A 20,866-nucleotide genomic window follows, 5' to 3' on the forward strand; every position below is an offset into this window, starting at 1 on the left:
TGTTGTGTATGCATTAATGCAGCTTTTAGAGGTGACTTTGAGTGATGGTGGAGGATGACGAGGTAAGGGTAACCAAAGCAAATATGCAGAAATGACTAGAGAGCGAGCTGTGTCAGTGCTTGTTTGCAGAAGTGAGGTCAGAGGCTGAGTGCGAATGGCGAGACAGAAGGAATAATATGAAAGAGCCAAATAAGGAAAAATCGCAATTCTTGTGAAAAGCTTCCCGATGGTGAGAGCTGGTCTTCTAATAGAGAACTCGGCCAAGAATTTGGGTTTTGGAGCAGAACGGATTAAGTGCATTTCACTAAAGGAATAAACAGACCTATAAGAACTCTGCCAAATAGGTGGGAATGCGGTGTTTTTGTCTCCCTACTTAAAAAATAATGAAAGAATCAGACAAGACGATCCTGGTTGTCAAATGTCAATATGCCACTAGTGCATTTGTGAAGCTGGTTTCCTTGTTGTGAACTATATTAAGACACAGTGTAAGCAATTAAAAGGGAGCAGCCTGTTTGTAAAAGAGAGTTGAATCAGTCAGCGGAGGCAGGTTAAACTTGGCAAATGGAGTCACCAAAAGGCAGTGAATTCAGGCTGGTTGTACTAGGAGGTCACCACGGCGTGAGGAGGCGCTGAGGGAAGCCCTGAGTCACTGCTGGGTACATCAGTGCGCAGAGGCTGTTGGGCACCTTAAAAGGTTCAGGAGGAGACCTGAATGTTAGTTAGCCCAGATCTGTTAGCTTTGGAAGGAGCAGAGTGTCAGCCTAATTTGGGCTGGGCTCCAGTCCCTAAGGCAGAAAGGTAACTGCAGCGTTGGGCTGGGGGTGAACTTGTTGGGCACCTTCATCTGCAGGTGCTGGTGTCCGTGGCCCACTCGTGGTCACAGATCAAGGCAATAAGCAGTGCTGAGCTGCAGCATGAGGACCATCCTTCCCTGAGATCAGCCTCGGGGCTGCTTTCAGGGGTCACAGGGATGTGCCAGCATCCCATTTCTCCTGTGTGTTTGGCTATGGGAAGGGCTGGGAGGCCCTGGTGTGGAGGTTTCACACTGATAGCAAAATTAATGCCACTGCTGTGCTCTCTCATTCCCGCTCCTCAAAGGAAGGCGGGGAAAAAATACAGTGAAAATAGGCTCAAGGGTTGAGATAAGGACAGGGGTACGGTTCATGGTCCCCTCCCATGGGATGCCGTCCTTCCCAAACTGGTCCTCAGTGGGCTTCCCCCAGGCTGCAGCTCTTCGAGAAGAACTCCCCTCCTTCACTGACCTCGGTGTCTGCAGAGCTGTTTCCTCTGTGTTTTCTCACTCCTCTCTCCCCACTGCTGTCATGCAGCAGTTTTTCCCTTTCTTCAAAATGCATTCACTGGCTCGGCTTGGCCAGCAGCGGGTCCTGCTGGAGCCGGCCGGCACTGACCATTCTCTGCCATGGGGCAGCGTCTGGGCTCTGCTCACCCCCTGCCACCCAAACCCAGCACACCCGGCCTTCAGACTGCTCTCATCCCCTGCGGACTCGGTCGTGGCTGCCTCAGACGTGCAGGTGAGGAGCAAGGCAGAACTGCCTTCGGGTCTCACACGGCAAGTCTGCAGCCCTTGCGACCAAAACGCCGATGGGCACGGGGCTCCGGGGCGTCTGCTCCTCATCCCTTTCCAGCACAAACGCAGCTGTACTGGGCCAGACCAATGGCCTGTTTAACCTTATTTTCTGTCTCGGGTGTAAAAGCAGATAAACACGCATGACAGTCGCTGATAATTCCCAGCCTTTCTCCCATCTCTAGGTGTGGGGATTTCCTGAACTTAATGCCTGTAGATCCTGATAGACTTTTTTTTTTTATTATTTTTTATTTTTTATTTTATTAGCGTGTGTCCAAGCTGACTTCAGGGGCTTTTTGCATTCCCAGAAGCCTTTGGCTGTGGGTCCTGCTGGGCCCCTCTTCCTGCCTCTCTCCAGCCCTGCTCTGGCAGGGTGGCTCAGCGGCCCGGGAGGCTGCACGGGCAGCCCCTGTCCCCCCTCCTTGGGCTCCCCATGATCTCATCCCCTCTCACTCCGCTACCTGTTGTGCCGCCGGCGTGCCCGGGCAGCCCCGCTCCTATGTGCCGACCTGCCTGGAGGGCGGTGGCAAAGCCCGTATGGAGGAGCGTGGACGGGACAGAGCTGGGCAGCCACCATCCAAGTCATGTTGTCCCAGCAGCCGTTTTCCCCGGGACGGTGCCACCAGCAGGCCCTCGGGGTGCTGCGTCCCGTCGTCGGCAATGCCTTTGGCTGGCGGCAGGCGCATGTGCACCTGGCTGCGCTGCTGGGCTGGGCTCCCCTGTTCACGGTGAGTCAGAGCAAGGCACCCGCGCTCTTCCTGCTAGGAGTGACTCAGGCGGAGGAGCTGATAAAAACCACGAGGGTGGAGGGGGAACACAAATAAGAACGGAGCTCAAGTGCAGCAGCCTGGAGCTGGGGCTTTGTGTGCCCAGCGCCTGCCACAGGGCTGTGGCGATGGCCAGGTGCTGGCTCGTGGTCCTGGCAGTGTCCCCGCTGCTTGCAGCCCTCAGCACCGAAGGAGGAGAAGGTGAGGCTTTCAGGGGGCTGGGGAGGTCCGCTCTGGGGCTGGAAAGCTGTCCTGCTGGCAGCTTTGCTGCCAGCCCCGGGAATGTGGAGCCCTTTGGGTCCAGCAGTGCTCTTCTGCTGGGCCACACTCTCCCCTTCTGCTGCTGGGGATAAACCCACACCCCTAAAGTGCTTCTCCTCAGGCTTCCTCTGGAGCTAAATTCCCGTGAGCACCTAGACCAGTTTTTACCAGCGTCCCTTTTGAGTAACTTGTTTGGGTGTAATTACTTTATTGCTTTCTGAGGAAAGCTTGGCTGCCTGGGTGGGATTTGGGTGTGAGCACAAGGATTGCACAGGGAAGGGATTTGTTTGCCTGCCGCCGCTGATAACCAGCGTGTTTGCTGAGCCCGAGGAAGAGCTGGAAGCGTCCAGGATCCAGCAGCAACACATGCGGAGTTTGTGTTTCGTGCGAGCTGGAGCCTTACGGGATGCACGCAGTCCTAAAGACCAAAATCAGATCTTTACATGTTCTTCATAAATGCTGAGCAGCCTCAGTTGTTTTTGTTTGTTTCTCTGTAATACTGCTGCTCGGAAATAGGCTTGCAAGATTTGAAGCAGCTCCCTTTATATCAGATTTCATTTAAGCGCAGTGGAACGTGATAGGGGAAAAAAGTGCTGAATGAGTGCGTTTTTAAAGGACAGACCTAATTTGGTTTGCTTGCTAATTGGGTAATTACTACAGCAGCCATAATTGTGTTCTAAAATACCGATGGAGATTTTTATTTTCTGCCTCTGCTCGCTGCCTTGGCTGCAGCACACGTCCCCAGGCGTTGGTTGGGGCTGGTTTAAGATTCTCCAGGGTGTGGGGATGAGCTAGGGTGGGGGGCGGCTCACAGCTTTCCAACCCTTTGAGTGCGAAATGAGGGAGGAAAAAGGAGCTTCAGTTGCCTGAGCGGAGGTGGGCTGGGGTGTACGAGGAAGGTGAGGGGCTCACAGCTCTGAGCTCCTCTGGGTGGCAATGGCTGTTTGAAGATTTCAGCGAAGACTTGGAGGCTCCCGGCTGCAATTCTTGGCTTGGGGAGATCCAATGGAAGCTTACCAGGCTGCAGAGCACCTACGACAGCAAGCATGCAGACAAGCTGACATCTCTAGCCTGGTGCTGGCTGCTGTGGTACATGTGTGCTTCTCAAAGTCGGCACTGCAGTGTCTGTAGCCAAGGCGCAGCGTGCTTATTCACTGCGTTGGAAAGAACTGTCTCCTTATCCAAGCCTTTCCTATGTTGGGGTTTACATCAGCACAGCAACCAAACATTTTTCATGTTTTATTCTGCTGGGTGGAAGCTTGGGGAGCGAGGTCCTACCGGATGTGTGCCCCAGACCTCCCTCATCCCGATGCGGCACTGAAGAAATCTGTGGGTAGGGCCTTGGGGCACCCAGCTGCAGAGCAGCTCCTGTCCTTGGCTTTGAGCCGGCTCCATCTTGCTTCACCTGTGGTAATGCTCAGCCTGCCGAAGGCCGCCAGGCTCCAAGAGAAGACCAGCAGCAGCGGTGAGGCCGTGGCACCAACCTGCAGTAGCATTGTGAACAGCTTCGTGTTAGCCAGCCCTGAATCCATGCCAAGGCTGGGAGTCAGCTCTCAACATGCTTCAGCCTTGGAGCAAGACCTGAGAACAGGCTTTCCTTCCCCGGGGAGCTGTGATTTGGCAAGCTGGTAAATCCTCTGGATTGTTAAATCCTCTGGATCGTGCAGGGCGAGGTGTGGGTGGGGTTAAATGCTTTAATATGGAGGGAACGGGAGGGGACGGGCACCAAGCAGTCACAGCGTGCAGGCGAGTGCAAATACCTTGGGAAACAAAATCCCATGGTGCTTCTTTTGGAGATTTTTTTTTTTTTTAATCATTTCTGCCCTTTGATCACTGGAGATGTCTACTGAGGTTCTGGGCATTTCTTCCACTCCGACCAAGACAGGACTTGGGCTCCTGCAGGTGTCCCCAGCAGGCTGGGCAGTGCTGGGTGCCAGGCTCCTGGTGGCAGGGCTGGACCAAGAGCCACACTTGCTAGAGCTAGGAAAGCTCTGTCCCTGTTTGCGCCAGGTTGTCATCGTTCCTCTCAGTATCAGGCTGGGCTGAACGTGCTCCTCAGGTACACGAGTGCTGATGGGCATCTGCCAGCACTGGCAGCGGGCCTGCAGGCTCGGCCTTGGCCCAGGAATGGCGGGGGCCCCGGGACAGGGGGGGGACAGAGGTCTTCGGTCGCTGAGGGCACCAGGTGGAAGCCGGCTTGGGACGGACCTTTGTGGGCAGTGCCAGGGCAGCTTGGAGCGGCTCCTCAGCAGGCTCTGCACCCTTGAGGGTCCTGCTTTATCCCTCAGGTCACGTCTTTCTGCTGCCTGTCTTTGCCAGTCATTCTCCCAGCCTCAGCTGCTCTAGTTGGTGCTGCTGCTGAACTGAGACACTCCTCTGCAGTAAGGCTCCTTGTGCTGTAGTACTGGTACCTGAGGGCTTTGCAAGTAACTGGAGGTGGCTTCTCAAGAAGAAATGGACAAGGCAATGATGAGGGGCCCCGGAGCAAGCACACCTGATGAGCTATCTGCCGCTGCTCTCTGGAGGTCTCAGTCTGCCCTGGCTTTACTGGAACACGAGGCCTCACGTCTGACCTTCCCACATCGGTCATGCTTCAATGTTGGCAGGCGAAGCTTTTCTTCCTCGGGAGGGCACAGTGAAGTGCAGCCACTGGTGTAAGGCTGCCAGCAGCATTTTTATCTGCCTCTCCATCAGCACGCTTCCATGGCGCTCCAGCAGCCACAACCTCCTGGCCACGAGGAAGCCTGCATTGGGAACTGGGTGAAGACGCCTGGTGAACATCTGTGGAGGTTTCTCTGCTGGGTTCACTTCTGGCAGAAGTGGAGGTTTGAGGGCTGGCAAGCAGGCAGGAGAGACCTCACCTCTGCTCAAAAGCTGGTTCTGAAACTGCCTGGCCCAAACGGTGCCTGGCCTGGAGGAAGTGGGAGACGATGGAGGTTTCCCTGGGCAGTTGCTCTATGTTCATAGGCAGCAGGATGGGTTTGGAGACGTTCCTCTAAAACACCATTATAGAGAGACACATGAGGGGTCCCCATCAGCCCAGGGGAGTGGGCAGGAGATGCTGCTGAGCACCCTAAGTTCCCTTGTGTTGGAGAAGCTGGGGGGGTGGGGGCGAGGCTGGGGGCCAGGCTGTGCTGCAGGGGCTTGGGGCGTGGGCCATGCTGGAGGTGACCTGGGTGGCCCTGCTTTCCCCTGGAGCAAGCGGACAGTTGGGAGGACAGCACTACCTTGGCCACAGGTCCCTTTTCAGCAAGGTCGCATTGCCTACAGCAGCTCTTGTCCCACCTGCCTCCCCCTTTCAGTGCCACCTTGAATGTGGTGCACCGATAAACGTGCAGCTGTCGAGCAAGCATAAAACATTCCTGGATGCTGAGAGCATGTCTTTCCTCCCCTCCCATATTTGCCCTGGAAATAACGGGCAGCAAAGCATGCCTTGCGCTGGTGGCACAGCTCTCCACTGTGGAGCATGGCCTCCAGTGGCCATGGCTGGTGACTCTCTGGGGCGGGACTGAGAGCATCGCCGAGCTCATTTTGGGAGATTTGTGTGGCCTGGACTTGTTCCTCAGGTCATGGGCGGGCTTCACAGTCAGTACCCTTCCCTCTAACCTCCTCTTTTCTTCTCCCCAGCCTGCGACTGCAACGGGATGTCCAGACAGTGCATCTTTGACTGGCACCTACTGATGGAGACGGGGAACGGGTACCGCTGCCTCGGCTGCTTGGGCAACACTGAGGGCCCCCGCTGTGAGCGCTGCAAGGAGGGATACTTCCGCCAGCGCGACGGGGACTGCTGCCTGCCCTGCCGCTGCCACCCCCAGGGTACTGGGCCACCACCGGGGCTGACAGGGCGGTGGGGTTAGGGAGGCCTAAAGAGTTTGCTTGTTGGATTTCTGCTGCGTTTTCCAACCCCGACTCCATTGAGTGCATTCGCACTTGTGCAAGGCTTGGCTCAGTAGCCCTGGCAGAGCTTGTGGCTGGTAGGAGGAGAAAAAGAGGAGCAGAGAGGAAGAATGGCCCCCCAACAAGCCCCCAAACAGGCTGTGCTGTGGCAAGGTCTGCCCTGTGCCTCCTGCTCCCCTCTGTCCTCAATCTGGCAGGTGGCCAGGACCAGCCAGGAGCTGTCCCACAGGGAACTGCTCCTGCCCTTGTCACAGGGGATGCCAACCAAGCCCCAGCATGGGGAGCCCAGGCTTTTGCTGGCCTCGTGAGCCAGGCTCAACGTTTCTGCATGTTGCAGCATTTGGCAGGCTCCATGAAGTCCCTTAATTGCACTGTAAAAGTGAAAGGCTAATTCCTGAGCTCACAGCATCATACCTGGGGACAGGATGTGCTGCAAAGGGCCACCATGCTGCGGGGTGGGTGGTAAGCTTCAGCCTCCCCCCCCCCCACCCCAGTTCCTCTGCCTGCTTTTCACATTGCTGCAGTTTTAAGGAGAAATGATGCCTGGGGCACCCCAACGAACATGAAAAACGGGTGGCAAGCAGAGAGAGCAAAGGGGGGGCTCCCCATGCTTTGAGTGGAAAAATCCAGCTCAGCTCCTCCATCCAGGCTCCCTCAGCCCCCAGTGCAGCAGTGACGGCCGCTGCAGCTGCAAACCTGGCGTGATGGGCGAGAAGTGCGACCGCTGCCAGCCGGGCTTCCACTCCTTCTCCGAGGCCGGGTGCCAGAGACACGGGCAGTAAGTGCTGGTGGCCAGCCACGCACGGGGACAGCCACGGGGACCACCTCCGGGGCTCTCCTGTGCTGGCCAGGGCAGAGGTGCTTTGTTTCATAGGTGGGTTTGCCCATGGGCAACCCATCTCCATCCTTGGGGAGAGCAGGGGTGGGCTTCCCGTCCTGCCTGCAGAGCTCACTGCCACGTGGTGGCACCAAAATGAGACCTTAGCAGCTCCCTGAGGCAATGCTTTACCATCCAGCTAATGCAGAACAGGCAGCAGCTGGGCGAGGTGATGTAGAACAAAACCAGCCCAAGCGCGGGTCTGCACAGTGTCACTGTCCTGTGTAGCGACGGCCCTGCTGCAATCACATCCGTGCAAAAATTGCTGTTGGATGTAGGTGTTTATTAAGAGCAGGTCATTAAGAGAAGGACCAGACCCTGTGAAGAGCAGGACCAGCCCCCTTCACATGTTAAGCACCTTCGGAAGTGTCAGCATCATCAGTGCTGCAGCCTCTTCCTACTCGTTGTGCCCCACCCTGGTCCAGCTGGGGGGGGGGGGGGGGGGGGGATTCTCTGATGTCTCATATGACCAGTGCGCTGGGGCACCGAGCCCCCCGCTGATCTGGAGGTCACTGTGGTGTCCCTGCTGTCCCCGTTGCAGGAGCCTGCAGTGTGCCTGTGACCCAGCCGGCAGCACGGGGGAGTGCATCTCGGGCCGCTGCGTCTGCAAGGGCGGCACCACTGGTGAGCGCTGCGACAGGTGGGTGTCCAGGGGGCTCGGGGCACCGTGCCCAGGCTCATCCCCATCCCCACTCCCAGATGCTCACCGAGCCCACCCGCAGGAGGGGAGATGCCTGCAGGCTTGCCCTGAGGGCAGCCCTGAAAGGCAGCAATGGGTGCACACGGCTGTCTTCGGAGGGTTGGTTGAGTTTGCTGTGTGCAGGTTTGTGTCCTACAGCAGGCTGAGCGTGGGAGGGAGAGGAGAAAAACCACGCGAGCATTGTAGCCTTTCTTTTCCAGGTGCAAACAAAACTTCTATAACTTGGATGCCAGAAACCCAGCAGGATGCTCACCATGTTTCTGCTACGGACACTCATCCTCATGTGTCAGTGCAGAGAATTACAGCATCCACAGGATCACCTCCAGCTTCCAGCAAGGTGAGGCCATCCCTGCAGCCCCAAGGCTGGTGTGCAGGGCGGGTTGTTGCCACCCCCCTGCCCTTGAGTTACCAGAGGAGCCCTGGACAGGCGTTCCCAGCTGCTGTCGATGAGGTTGCTGGTGTGGGTACGAGCAGGGTGTGGCGGCAAGCAGGTCAAGACACAGGAAACCGGAGGGTGGTTTTTTTTTTTTTTTTTGGAAAGATGCAGCTTGCAGAAGATGCTGGAGAGCTGGAAGCACCCTTCCCTGTCTCTGACTGGGGGTGCTTCCTCTGTGCTTGCCCTCCAGGTGCAGAAGGCTGGACAGGGGTCCGTGAGAATGGGTCCCCAACTGAGCTCCAGTGGTCTCCACGCCACCAGGACGTGTTCATAGCGGCGAGGACATGGGAAGCGCTCTACTTTGTGGCACCTGGTATGCACAGAGCCCAGCTGATCGAGGCAGAAGGGGGTGACCTGCGGGGGTCGGCGGGGCTGGGGAAGGAGGTGGCATGGGCAGAGTGAAGGGACCGTCGTGGGGCAGGGAGGTGACACCCCCCAGTGCTTCCCCAGCCTGGGAGGTGATGCTGGGGTCAGCCACTGCAGTGCTGCTTGGTCTGACCCTGCGGAGTGTGCCTTCAGGAGGAAAGCAAAACTTTAAGCCTGTAATTCCTTCCCTCCGGTCCTCTCCCCTGCTTCCATTTGCAGCCAAATTCCTTGGGAACCAGCAGCTGAGCTACGGCCAGGTGCTCTCCTTTGATTACCGTCTGGACCGAGGGGGACAGCAACCCTCCCCGCACGACGTGGTCCTGGAAGGAGCTGGCCTGCGAGTCACTGCCCCCTTCTTGCCTCCTGGGAAGATCCTGCCCTGTGGCGTCAGCCAGACGTACACCTTCAGGTGAATGGGAACTCAGGATTCGGGCAGGGTGAGCTTGGTGGGCTCAGGGACCTAGCTAAGGTCCCTCAGAGGCGGCCAGGCTTAAGTGGTTTGGGTTGGTGCTCTGTGCATCTCTCCTCGTGGACAAGGATGAGGGTGAGAGGGTGGTAGGAGATCTGTCCTGAGTCAGGATGGGGGCTTCGCTTGGTGCCGGTTGTGCAGGTGGAGGTTGTCCCCTGGTGCTTTGGGCACAGGAGGGAGATGGGAGAGAGCAGCTGGGACAGCTCATGGTCTTCAACACAGCTTCTACCTGGCCCCGTGCGCAGGTTGGATGAGCACCCCAGCAGCAAGTGGAGCCCCAGGCTGAACTACTTTGAATATCGCAGGCTGCTGGGGAACCTGACGGCCCTCTGGATCCGAGCCACCTTTGGGGAGTACAGTAAGTGGGGGGAGCCACAAGCGTACGGCACAAGGCTTAGCTCTCCTTGCTGCAGACGAGTCTCCAGCTGGAGGCAGCCATGCTAAAAGGTGTTCAACAAAGAAAAACATGTCATAACATGGGCCAAATGAAATCATGAAGGGCTTTAGCAGGATGCCAACAGCCGTGGGGTGGGGGAAACAAGACATTAGCTCTGGTCCACCTGCCCCCACTCTTTGTGGTTGGCAGCGCAGCCCGTGTGGAGATGGATGCAGAGATGCAGGGGCTTGCAGAGCAAGCCAGGATCTTGCAGGTGAGCTGCTGCATCTCCCACCAGGCACCGGCTACATCGACAACATCACCCTGGTGTCAGCACAGCCTGCCGCCGGCATCCTCGCACCCTGGGTGGAGCGGTGCCAGTGTCCCGATGGGTACCAGGGCCAGTTCTGTGAGAGCTGTGCTGCTGGCTACCGGAGAGATGCTCCCAGCATGGGGCCGTTCAGCATCTGTGTGCCCTGCAATTGCCAAGGGGGAGGAATTTGTGACGCGGACACTGGTAAGAGGAGTCGTGACCACGTTGTGTGTGCTGGGAGGGCGGGGATGCAGGGTGGCTGCCCGTGTCCCAAAAATTGAGCTACGGGGGGGATGTGGGAGGGAGATCCCTGGCTTGCGGGTGGCTGGTGGTGGAGTACAGGAAACATCACAGATAAAACTCTCTAAAACCTAGAAAGAGCTGCTGCCTGAAATAAAAGAAAGGTACGCTGGGGTCAACTTTGGCTTAGTTCTGGTTGTGGTCAGAAAAACGTCTCCTATTGCCTGGGTAGCATTACAATCTTTTCTCACTTTGTGTTCTGAAGGTAGGGATGGTGTGAACAGACATCAGTGAGTGATGTGAAAATGCTTCACTACGCATTTTGCCAAAGCAGCCTGCAGTGTTGCAATGTGAATTCAAAGTAACGAACGTGGATGAGGTTGAACATGGATGTGGTGTGGTGGGGCCTCAGCTAAATGCCAACAGCCCCCTTGCTGAGGGCACTGTATGTCCCCTCCTCAGTTCTGATGCAAAAGGAAAAGCTAGCGTTGAGTTGCTCGTGCTCGGATTCGTGGAGGGTGTCCTGCCAGGGGTGTGACAGCAAGAGGCTTGTCCCAAACCCTGTCCTTCCTCCCTCAGGCGAATGCTACTCGGGAGATGAAAACGTGGGCAACAGCATCAGCTGCCCGTTTGGCTTCTACCGAGACCCCCGGCCCCCGCACGGCTGCAGGGCATGTCCCTGCAACAACGGCCAGGGCTGCTCGGCAGTGCTGGGCAGAGAAGAAGTCGTCTGTGACCACTGCCCTCCTGGAGCCACCGGTAACGCCCTTGCTCTGGTCTGTTAGCCCATCCCCAGGAGTTTTTGTGTGCTTTACGTGGAGGTGTGGGTGTCTGTGGGCTGGGTGGTCAATCATGCCTTCTCGCCAAGGCTTCCCCACCCGTGTACCCCACTGCTGCTCTCGCTGGTAACCTGGTGTTCAGGCAAAGCACCAGAACCCGTCGTGCCAAGGGCTGTGCAAATGTGTGTGCCCTGCCCTGGAGCTGCATGTGCTGTACATACACAGAGCTGTTCCTGCAATCACCTGGGAAAGTTACTGTACAAACAGATAAAGTGCATGGGGAAAAGGATTGATGGGGAGGGAGGGGAACAGTAGGACATGACTCGCCAAGGAAAATCATTGCACTCAGCTTTTGGGAGCTCTTTGGGCGCTCGGCATTTGGGAGGTGGCAGCCTTCAGGCACAGCGTCCCCATCCCCATGGGCTGAGGGAGGCTGGGGGCTTCCAGTTTGTGGCCAAGACCTTGAGCTTTTCTCGCCCTCCCTTTCTCAGGGCCCAACTGCGAGTACTGCGCTGATGGCTATTTTGGAGACCCCGCAGCCTCCCGGCCGTGCCAGCCCTGCCAGTGCAACGGCAACGTGGAGCCCAACGCCGTGGGGAACTGCAACCGCCAGACGGGCGAGTGCCTCAAGTGCATCTACAACACAGCCGGCTTCTACTGCGACCGCTGCAAGGATGGCTTCTTCGGGAACCCCCTGGCCCCCAACCCTGCCGACAAGTGCCGGGGTATGAGGACAGGGACGGGCAGGGGGCTGTGCTCGAGGACACAGCCTGGCTGCAGGAGGTTTCAGCAAACCAGAGCCTGCGGCTGCAGGGGACTGTGCATGCGGCACCCAAAAACCACACAGCAGCACCCTGGGGCCAAGTAAAAGCAAACCTGCGGTGGGCACGGTCTGAGCACCGCCAGTGGGGATGAGTAAGAAAGTCCATGCTGGCATGCAAGAAGGCTTAATGGACCCTGTACATTTGCACTTTGGCCTTGTGGCTTTTGGTGTTTGTTCTGTGCTCCAAGCCCTTGGCAGAGGTGACGAGGGGTGTTTGCTCGCAGTGCCTACCCGAGGCAAGCTGCGTTACCCAAAGCAGATCTCCCTCTCCAGCTCGGGCAGGAGGTGCATGTTCCCCAGTGGCGGCAGGGCCCTGGGGACGGTGGGTGCTGCGAAAGCCAAGGCTTTGTCAGAGCACGGGGTGCCTTGTGGGGGTTGATGTATGTCCTAGGGGCTTCCCTAGGACACTTCCCACCTGTGGAAAGCGAGGTTGGAGGGAAGCAGGGAGAGGCAGTGGGTGGAAAGACGTGCCCAGAGCAAGGAGCAGGGAAGGTCCTGGTCCTTGGCCACTCTGACCTGTCTCCATGCTCCACAGCCTGCAACTGCAACTTGGGGGGGGCCGAGCCCCTGACATGCCGGAGTGATGGGAGCTGCATCTGCAAGCCTGGCTTTGAGGGCCCTGACTGCGAGCAGAGCGAGTGCCCAGCCTGCTATAGCCAGGTGAAAGCCCAGGTGAGTGTCCCTGCATCCATCTGTCTGTCCCTCTGGGCAGCCCACTCCCTGCACAGAGCTACGCGGATGCTCCAGCTTTGGAGATCGTTTGAGCTGGTCAATCAGCATTTGGTCTTGGAGCAGAAAGGTGGGAGGGGAGACCATCCTTGTTTCCTGGCTTTACTTCCCCAGAAGCACAGCCGGGCAGCAGATTTGCAGCCAATCCCGAGGTGCAGAGCCCAGCCATTGTATCAGTCTGGCTCTTAGCAGGTGAAGCCCTAATGCTGTGGTCCCGCTGGCTCTTCATGGTGACCCTTGTTATGGCTGTGAGCAGAAACGAGTGGCTTTGCACTGAAATGAATGCAAAGATACGGTTACCCTCAAGCATCTTGTCCTGGCTTCCCCATGAGAGGGAAAGGTGGTTCTGCAGGCTGCGCCTGAAGTTTGTGCTTGCATCTGACTCAACTGATGTAAAAAACAATGACCTAGAGCTGCTGGCCTGCTGTGCCCATACCAAGCAGTGTTCACCTAAAAAACAACTCCTCGCTCCATATTTCTATGCTATAGGTCTGGCTCATGCCCTGGCCTCTCCTCCACGGGTTTGGTGGCCATGCACTGATGACCACCTGTGTTTTGCAGGTGGACCTGTACCTGCAGCAGCTGCAGGAGCTGGAGCTGCTTTTCTCAGAGGCACAAGCTGGCGGTGGGGTCATGGATGAGGAGCTGGAGAGGAAGATGCAGCTGGCTGAGGAGACATTGCAGGCCATCCTTGGAGAAGCTCTCAGCCTGCAAGGTACCACACAAAGGTTGCCATCAGACAGGGCTGGAGGAGTAGGCTGGGAGGGAGCGGCTTCTGGGGGTGCCTCTGTGGAGAGGACATTTGTCTCTTGAGAGAAATCGTTCAGGAGATGACAGTCTGGGGCAGCTGTGTGTACTTCCCTGAGTGTGTCCATGGCACGGGACCACCGAGAGTCCAAGGGAAGGGGCAACCTGTGTCATATCACGGTGTGGTTTTGCTGTCCCTGCCTTTTTGCACTTCATTTCAGCCACTGCCTCCCTCTTTCCCTCTTCCCAGCCTCCGACAGATCTCTGGAAAGCCGTGTAACCAGGATGAAGGGACAAGGGTCCAGTTGCCAGAGCCAGCTGGATGACACCAAGGCGACGGTGGAGAGGCTGAGGTCTCTCAGCAGGCAGTACGAGAGGCAGGTGCAGGACACCAGGCAGCTGCTGGAGAGAGCCAGGCTGGACCTGGACCGAAGTGGATCCACCCTAGGTCGAGTGGTAAGAGCACCTTTGTGTGACATGCTATTAGTTCAGCCCAGCCAGTGGGTTGAAAAAGTCCATGGAGAGAGAAAGAATTTGACGTGTTACAGTTATGATATTTGCTTTGTGAGCAGAGAAGAAATTGTGGTGGATAGGACTGGCTCCTTCTGTAGGGCTGGGATCTGGAGAGCTGCAGGCAAGGGTCTCTGGGTGGCTCTGGAGGTTTAGCATGCCACAGCTGCTTTTTTCCCTGCTGAATCTGATGCAAGGCCAGGGAAGAGCGATCACACCTCTCTCCCTCTCTCCTCAGACTATTGCAGTTTCACACTTCCCTGGAGGCTCAAACAAGTTCTTGATCCTGGCCCAAGAGGCTCTGAGGTTAGCCAACAGGTGAGTACCTCCTCGTGGTGCTGGCAGGGGACCGAGAGCCTGCTGGGAACATGGGAGGGCCCAGTTTGGTGGCCTTGCCTAGCCCTGACGCTGCAGCTCCCGTGGGCTCCATACAAGTCCTGGAGCAGGGGAGACATGTCTGCTGGGTTGTCTTTGGTGTCCCCTGTTTCCCATGAGAGTGATGTTGGGCAGTGTGTTTTACAAGCATCTTCCTGGTCAGAGTTTGGCCCATGGGCATCCAGCTGGAACAGGCAGCATCTACCTGTTCCTCTGGTGCTCCTCTGCCCTGGGGAGATGCAGGAGGAACAAGCGAAGCAGATGATCCCAAGGTGCAGGTCCCCTTCTCAAACAAATCACATTTCCTGGGAGAGCCTGATCCAGCACCTCTGGATAAAACCGCAAAGGACATCGATGGAAGAAACTTGGGTGGGAAGCTCTTCTCACAAGGCTCCTCCCGTGCTTTTCAGCCACATGCAAGCAGCAAACAACATCGAGCAAGCCACGAAGGCGGCGCAGGATGACTCGCAGCAGGCACTGGAGCTGGTGCGCATGGCTGTGAGTGGGGAGGCAGCAGTCTCTGGTTCCCTGCAAGGGCTGCTCCAGAAGTAAGTTGACGGCTGTGTCTCAGCGGAGGGAAAGGGGCTGCGGGATGGAGGAGAGGGGTGTCCAAGCCTCTGTGTCCCCCCCCCGGCCTCCTCAGCTATGTGTCAGAAACATGCAGCTGGAGGCAGGACGGTAGGACTTGACTTTAGTCCTTGGGTTTACTCTTCCACGTTGTATCTGCACAGGTACGAGGAGCTGAAGTCACTGGCTGGAGGCCTGGAGTCCAAGGCTGACAGGACAGCCTCTGAGGCAGACAAGGCTTATCAGAGCAGCCTGATGCTCCTCAGCTCCCTGTCCCGCCTGATGAAGACCAATTTTGGGTCCTTTGAGGTGAGGGCTTTGAAACTGTGGGGCCAAGCTATCCCCTTTCATCCTGCCCCTCCATCAGCTCATCCTGTTCCAGGACCCCATCCCAGCTGGGCCCTGGTTGTCCCACTCCTCACCCTTCTGCCCCTGCAGCTGGCTGTGGTACGAGCATCCATCGCTGCTTGCCACAGTTCCCCGTGAACAACAGGGTGACATTGAGCCCCCCCAAGGCAGTGATCCCATCTTTGTGTTTCAGGGGGAGGCAACCCAGCTGAAGAAGGATGCAAATGCTCTCCTGAGCATGGTGGACATGTACACGGCACAGTACAGGCAGCTGCAGAGCCGCACGGGCCTCTGGGAAGAAGAAATCAAGCAGCTGCTGCAGAGAGGAGAAGGCGAGAGAGCAGTAAGTCACTGACTGAGTCACCTTGAGCTTGAGCTGCAGGTGGCGTGTCCCTTGCATTGCAGATACTATGCACTGTCCTCCCCTGTGCCACAAAGGGGCTGGATGTCACCCTGCCATGCTGCAGGATGGCACATTTCCCCGAACACGGCCCGTTGGGGTTGGTCCCACCTTCTTCTGGTTCTACCAGAGCTGGAGTGAGATGCCACCATGTGCTCAGAGCTGCTGGTGCAGGCTCTCCCTAGCACACCTCCTCCACATGAGGCAGGTTAGGGACCTGCTCCAGGACAGACTGGAGCTAAGGTGGCGCACGGTGGCTTGAGCCGGTTGAGGAGTGCTCACGCAAGCCTCTGCTGATAGATCAGGCTGTGGTAACCTGGGTTCAGGGGAAACAGCAGGCATTTGGGAATGGGCTTGCAGTCTTCTCTCTCAGCACAGCTCCTTGCAGGCTGCTGCTGTGGTTCTTGTGACTGCCCTGGGACCATCTGATGCTCCTGTGCTGCGTCCTTCACCTCATTGTGTCCCCTCGGTCTGTCACAGATGCTGACCCAGCTGCTGTCCCGAGCCAACCTTGCCAGGAGCACAGCCCTGCAAGCAATGAGTGCCGGCAACGCCACCTTTTATGAAGTGGAGCAGATCCTGAAGAGCCTGCGGGGTAACCTTGTGCTCCTGACCTCTTCCTTGCCCCCAAATTCCGTGTTACAGCTGAATGTGCTCAGTGGGCTGCAGGTGGCCTCTGCCAGAAACGTCCTCAGAGCCGGGGTGGTGGCATCACGTGCTGCTCCGCACCGTGTCTGTGGTGGGGACATGCTGCCCAGGGCCTGGTGATTGTCCCAGTGCCCCCACCAGGCCAGCAGCTCTTGTGAGAAGGAGCAAACACCTGTAGGAGATCCTCTCTGGCAATTGCTCCTCTCCTCCTTTCTTACTTGTGCTGTCACCATTGTGGCCAGACTTTCTGGAAGATGAGAGAAGTCTAAACCAGGCCAAGCCAGGAGGAAAACCCTTCCTTTTCTCCCCCTCATGAGTTCTCACAGAGGTAATGCCACTTCATGCTGGTGTGCATTTCTTTTAGAGTTTAACCTGCAAGCAGATGACAAGAGAAGGGAAGCTGAAGATGCTATGAGAAGGCTTCCAATTATCAGCAGCATGGTAGCAAGCGCCAGGGAGAAAACAGACCGAGCCGAAACCATCCTAGGCAATGCTGCTTCCGAATCCAAAGCAGCCAGCAGCATAGCAGGAGAAGCGAAGGAAATCACCATGGGGATCCAGCAGGTGAGGACAAGCCCTGGTGCTATTGCTGGCAAAAAGAGGTTTGGAAGGACAAACCGTGGAGGAGGAGATGGTTGGTGACCCCTGTGGTCTTTGTGGTGGATGTGATGCATTGGCTTTTTTGTTGACTTTTGTCTATAGTGGATCGTGCAGAGATACCTGAGGTAGCTGGAAAAGAGTGGGTGCATGGGGATCTCTGCAGGCAAACTTGTCCCATGGGGATCTCTGTAGTATCTTTCTGTAGCCACCTCTTGGTGACCAAGGGGATTTTTCACACTGAGCCCTTACCTGTCACTGCTATGGCCAGAGCTGCTGACAGGCTCATGAGATCCCAGGCTTGGTGCTGGTGAGTCTGACACCCAAACTGCGCGTCGCAATTCCCCAGGGACTCAATAGCGTGTGCCAGATGGGCTGAGCCATGATTGTACAAACAACTCTCTGCACCAGCTGGTGAGAGCACATGAAGGACGCAGGAGAACCTGTGATAACTTGGGTCCCAGGGTCCCTGGAAGGACCCAGTTCCCACCAGTTCCACGCCTGGGTGCACCCAGAGTGATTCCAGCCATTCTCTGCCCCCGAGCAAAATGCCTTTCCCTTCTGTAGGAGCTCACACGGCTGAAGTTGGAGGCCAACAAAACGGCTGACGGGGTCCTCGCCCTGGAGAAGGCAGTGGCAGCCCTGCAGCACGAGGCCAAAGAAGTGGATGGAGAATTCAAGGGCAAGATCTCAGAGGTTGAGGCGGATACCGCTGTGATACGGGAGGTGGGTCCCTGGCTCCCACACCTTGTCCCCTTCCCTGCTGACATTTGGGCAAGGCTTTGCTTTACAGCTTCCACCTTGCATTCTTCAGACAGCTCAGGAAGCTCAAAGTGTCCATTACGAGGCTGACCAGGCAGAGGTGGCCGTGCAGGAGACACTAAGTGCCCTGGAGGAGCTGCTGCATCTGATGAGTAGGTTTTGCAATGTTGCTGTAGCCATGTAGCTCAAATCAGGCCACCACTGGGCTCTGCGTGGGGGTGCCGAGTGTTTTGTGGGAACTTGCCTCACATGACACCTGTAAATTGGCTGGAGAGCAGGGTAAAGATGAAGTATCTATGAGGAGCTAGTCCTCAGCCTCCACCCATGGTTACTTATTCCTTGTTTCCCTCCCGTGCAACAGACCAGCCTGGTGCTGTGGATGAAGAAGGCCTGAAGCAGCTTGAGCTGAATTTTGGTAAAGCCAAAACCAAAACCAACCGGCTGAAGAAACAGATGTCAGAGCTGGAGCAAAGAGCCACGCTGCAGAAGGTCCGGGTACAGAAACTGGACAGGAGCATTGATGAGATCCTAGCAGATATTAAGAACCTGGAGGACATCCAGAGAAGTCTTCCTCCTGGCTGCTACAACACAAAAGCCATCGAATTACCTTGAGCCAGTTCCAGGAAGGCTGCAGCCTGAGTCAGGCTGAAGGTGGGAGAGCCCTGCCCAGCTGCTCTCCCCAGTCCTGGCAGGATCAGCTGCATTGGACTTGTGTCAAACTAAACTTTACATTTGAGTTTAGCATAGCAGCTGAAGTTCACGTTGTCACGCAGGCCCAGGAGAGTCCCTGATTTTCAAAATGATCCGTCCCTCAATTTCAGGAGGAAGGAGACACCTGCTTGCATGAAGGTGCTGCTGACTGAGGAGCCCATTCCTTCTGCAGTTCTCTGAGGTGCAGGGGGGGTTGCTTGGTGCCAACCTGGGGAGTTTGCACAGTCATGTTCTGAGCCTGAAGCTCAGGGCTGAGAGGTTCTCCAACCCCTTTGGATCCCCTCTCCTGGTCTGGTACACACAGAAGGACTGAAGTCCCTTTCCTTGCTTTTCACACTGCCGCCACCGCCTTGTGCTCTCTGTGGGGCTTTCCTCACCTTCTGGAGCTCAGCAGGCAGGGACTGAGCAGCGTGAAGTGGAAGCAGGGATGAGTTTTGAGCCACGGCACTGGTGATGCTTCTCATGGCTCTCTCCTCCCAGCTTGCCTGGTCCTGGCCTTGCTGGAAATGGTTCTGGTGTGCTTTTTTGGTGTGGCTTAGAGATTCAGCATCAGATGCTACTGATGACCCCTTTTGTAAAGCTGCAGGTCTTCCACCATGCATTGCAGGCAGGTGGAAGAGAGAGGAAAGAAAATGATGCCAGTTGGCTTGGAGCTCCGGCTGATGTGCTAGGTGGAGGAAGAAGGGGATCCTGTACTAGCAGGTCGGTGGAGGAGGGGATTGCTGGGGCTTCTCAAGTGGAAAGTCTTTCCTCTGCTCCACCTGTCCCCTTCAGCAAAGAGGAAAGGACACCCTTTCTTTTTGGGTCCCAAAGCCCTTGAGGAATGGGTTTTTGTCAAAGCTCTTTCTGGGCAAACATGGGTCTCCTTAGCAGCCCATCACACACACATGCACGCAAGCACAACTTTCCCTTCTGAGACCGGTCAGTTTGGTACCAGGCAGCTCCCTGGATGTGCCCAGGAAAAGCAAAGTTGTTTCCCCTCTGCATAGGCACTCAGGACCTGAGGCACTTGTCCCAGGAACAGGAGCTTTCTCTGGGGGAATCACAGCCAAAAACGCTGGCATCTGAGAGCCCAGTCCCATCCTTGCTGCAGTGCCAGCGCTTTAATTTGATCTGTTTTAGAGTATTGAAAATGGCTTGAATGTTTCTCCACCTCTGGTTTGGTGCTGCCCGATCCCTCCCCTTCCTCAAGTGTGGTGCGGGATGTTTCGCAAAGGGCGCTAGACCTGAGTAATTGTGCACAGGTTGCTTCTGCCACAAGTCTTTTCTGAGCAGAGCGTGGAGGAACAGAAGCCTGCAATCCTCCCTTCAGCCACCTGCTGCTTTCCTGCGGGCCCACCTCCCTTCTGACTCCATTTCCAGCTTCCTTTAGAGGCCATTTGGGGGAGCTCTCAGGTGCTGGTCAGCCCTGCTGAAGCCCCCTGAGCCGCATGGTGGTGAAAAGAGGCTCTGGACAGAGGAGGACATTCTGGGGGACTCACCCACCCTGTTATCTCTGATTCTCTGGTAAAGCAGTGCCTGTGCTTTTGCTTGATAAAGGTATACTGAGTAATTGTCTGTGTTGTATTTGTATTTAAGCAATATTCTTGCCTTTGGCATGTTTTCCTTCTCCCATTGTACAGCATAGGACAGGTATTACAGAGCTGACTTAATTCTTCTATGAGTTGGGCTTTTGAAAGGGAGGAGGCCAATAAATAATGAATACTTTTGGCTGGCTGTTGCCTACTGGTTTATCTTCTCCAGTGCCATGCTTTGGCGAGGATGGCCATGAGTTCTCCCAGCAGCTTGCACTCCTCATGCTGACTCTGTCTTGGGACTGGTTTAAAAAGACACAGCGGTGGTGAAGGATGACACCAGCAGCATCTGTTTTTCTTTTCTTTTGTTTATTACATAATTTAAACATTTTGCTGATAAAGACTTTTCTTTTGTCAATGACCAATTTCTTCATATAGCAACAGAAGAAAAAAAAATGAGGCTCCAAAACCTTTCACAAAAGTGATATTGGTGGCATTGCAACTTCAACCCCCCCCCTCCCCCCCCACATTTTTTTTTCCAAAAGGCATTTGAAGTTCATTTCTCTTTCAGCAAATCACACTTTAAAATCGGAGGTTCAAGGACCCAAACACAAGAGCTTCCTCCCACCCCACCCATGCGCTGGAAACCCCCTTCCTCACCTCCCCACCGTCTACGTGGATCTCGAGGGATGATCTTTCCCATACCCACCCAGAGCTGTTTTCAAAACCAATCCCAGCATTGACTGACCTGTTACAAACCCCCCTCCCACCCCATCCTTGCCCCGTACTGTGAGTTTTACTGAGCGGATACATGAAGGCGTAGATAAGACTAGTAAGACAGAATATATTCATCATCCCTATCACAACGCTATGTCTCTAAGGCATGCCGTCCTAAACACGATGAGATTGAAAGCCAGCTGGCTTCCCGCACGTCCCATCTCGTGTACCTGAGGGAGGGAGGGAGAAGGGGATCTGAATTTGCTCTCAGATGTGCCACCTTCACTCCTTCTTAGTGTCTCCTCTTTTGTTTTCCCATTTCCACCATTAAAATCCACCATCCTTCCTCCCT

General features: G+C 56.0%; 1 protein-coding gene across 1 annotated transcript; it reads left to right on the plus strand.

Annotated features, from left to right (window-relative positions):
* The first annotated feature begins 2,409 nt into the window (after positions 1-2,409).
* On the plus strand, positions 2,410-19,922 carry LAMC2 (laminin subunit gamma 2). Its single transcript, XM_035537507.2, has 23 exons — positions 2,410-2,553; positions 6,241-6,429; positions 7,159-7,288; positions 7,929-8,027; positions 8,288-8,424; positions 8,714-8,836; positions 9,109-9,298; positions 9,604-9,716; positions 10,033-10,251; positions 10,867-11,046; positions 11,558-11,791; positions 12,425-12,561; positions 13,180-13,333; positions 13,616-13,821; positions 14,114-14,193; positions 14,661-14,798; positions 14,982-15,126; positions 15,359-15,508; positions 16,046-16,160; positions 16,578-16,777; positions 17,378-17,536; positions 17,625-17,724; positions 17,934-19,922. Exons 1-23 carry the CDS (start codon positions 2,481-2,483, stop codon positions 18,182-18,184), a joined length of 3,522 nt encoding a protein of 1,173 aa, XP_035393400.1. The 5' UTR covers positions 2,410-2,480; the 3' UTR covers positions 18,185-19,922.
* Positions 19,923-20,866: the final 944 nt, after the last annotated feature.

Source organism: Cygnus atratus, chromosome 8, assembly GCF_013377495.2.
Source record: "Cygnus atratus isolate AKBS03 ecotype Queensland, Australia chromosome 8, CAtr_DNAZoo_HiC_assembly, whole genome shotgun sequence".
Taxonomy (NCBI): domain Eukaryota; kingdom Metazoa; phylum Chordata; class Aves; order Anseriformes; family Anatidae; genus Cygnus; species Cygnus atratus.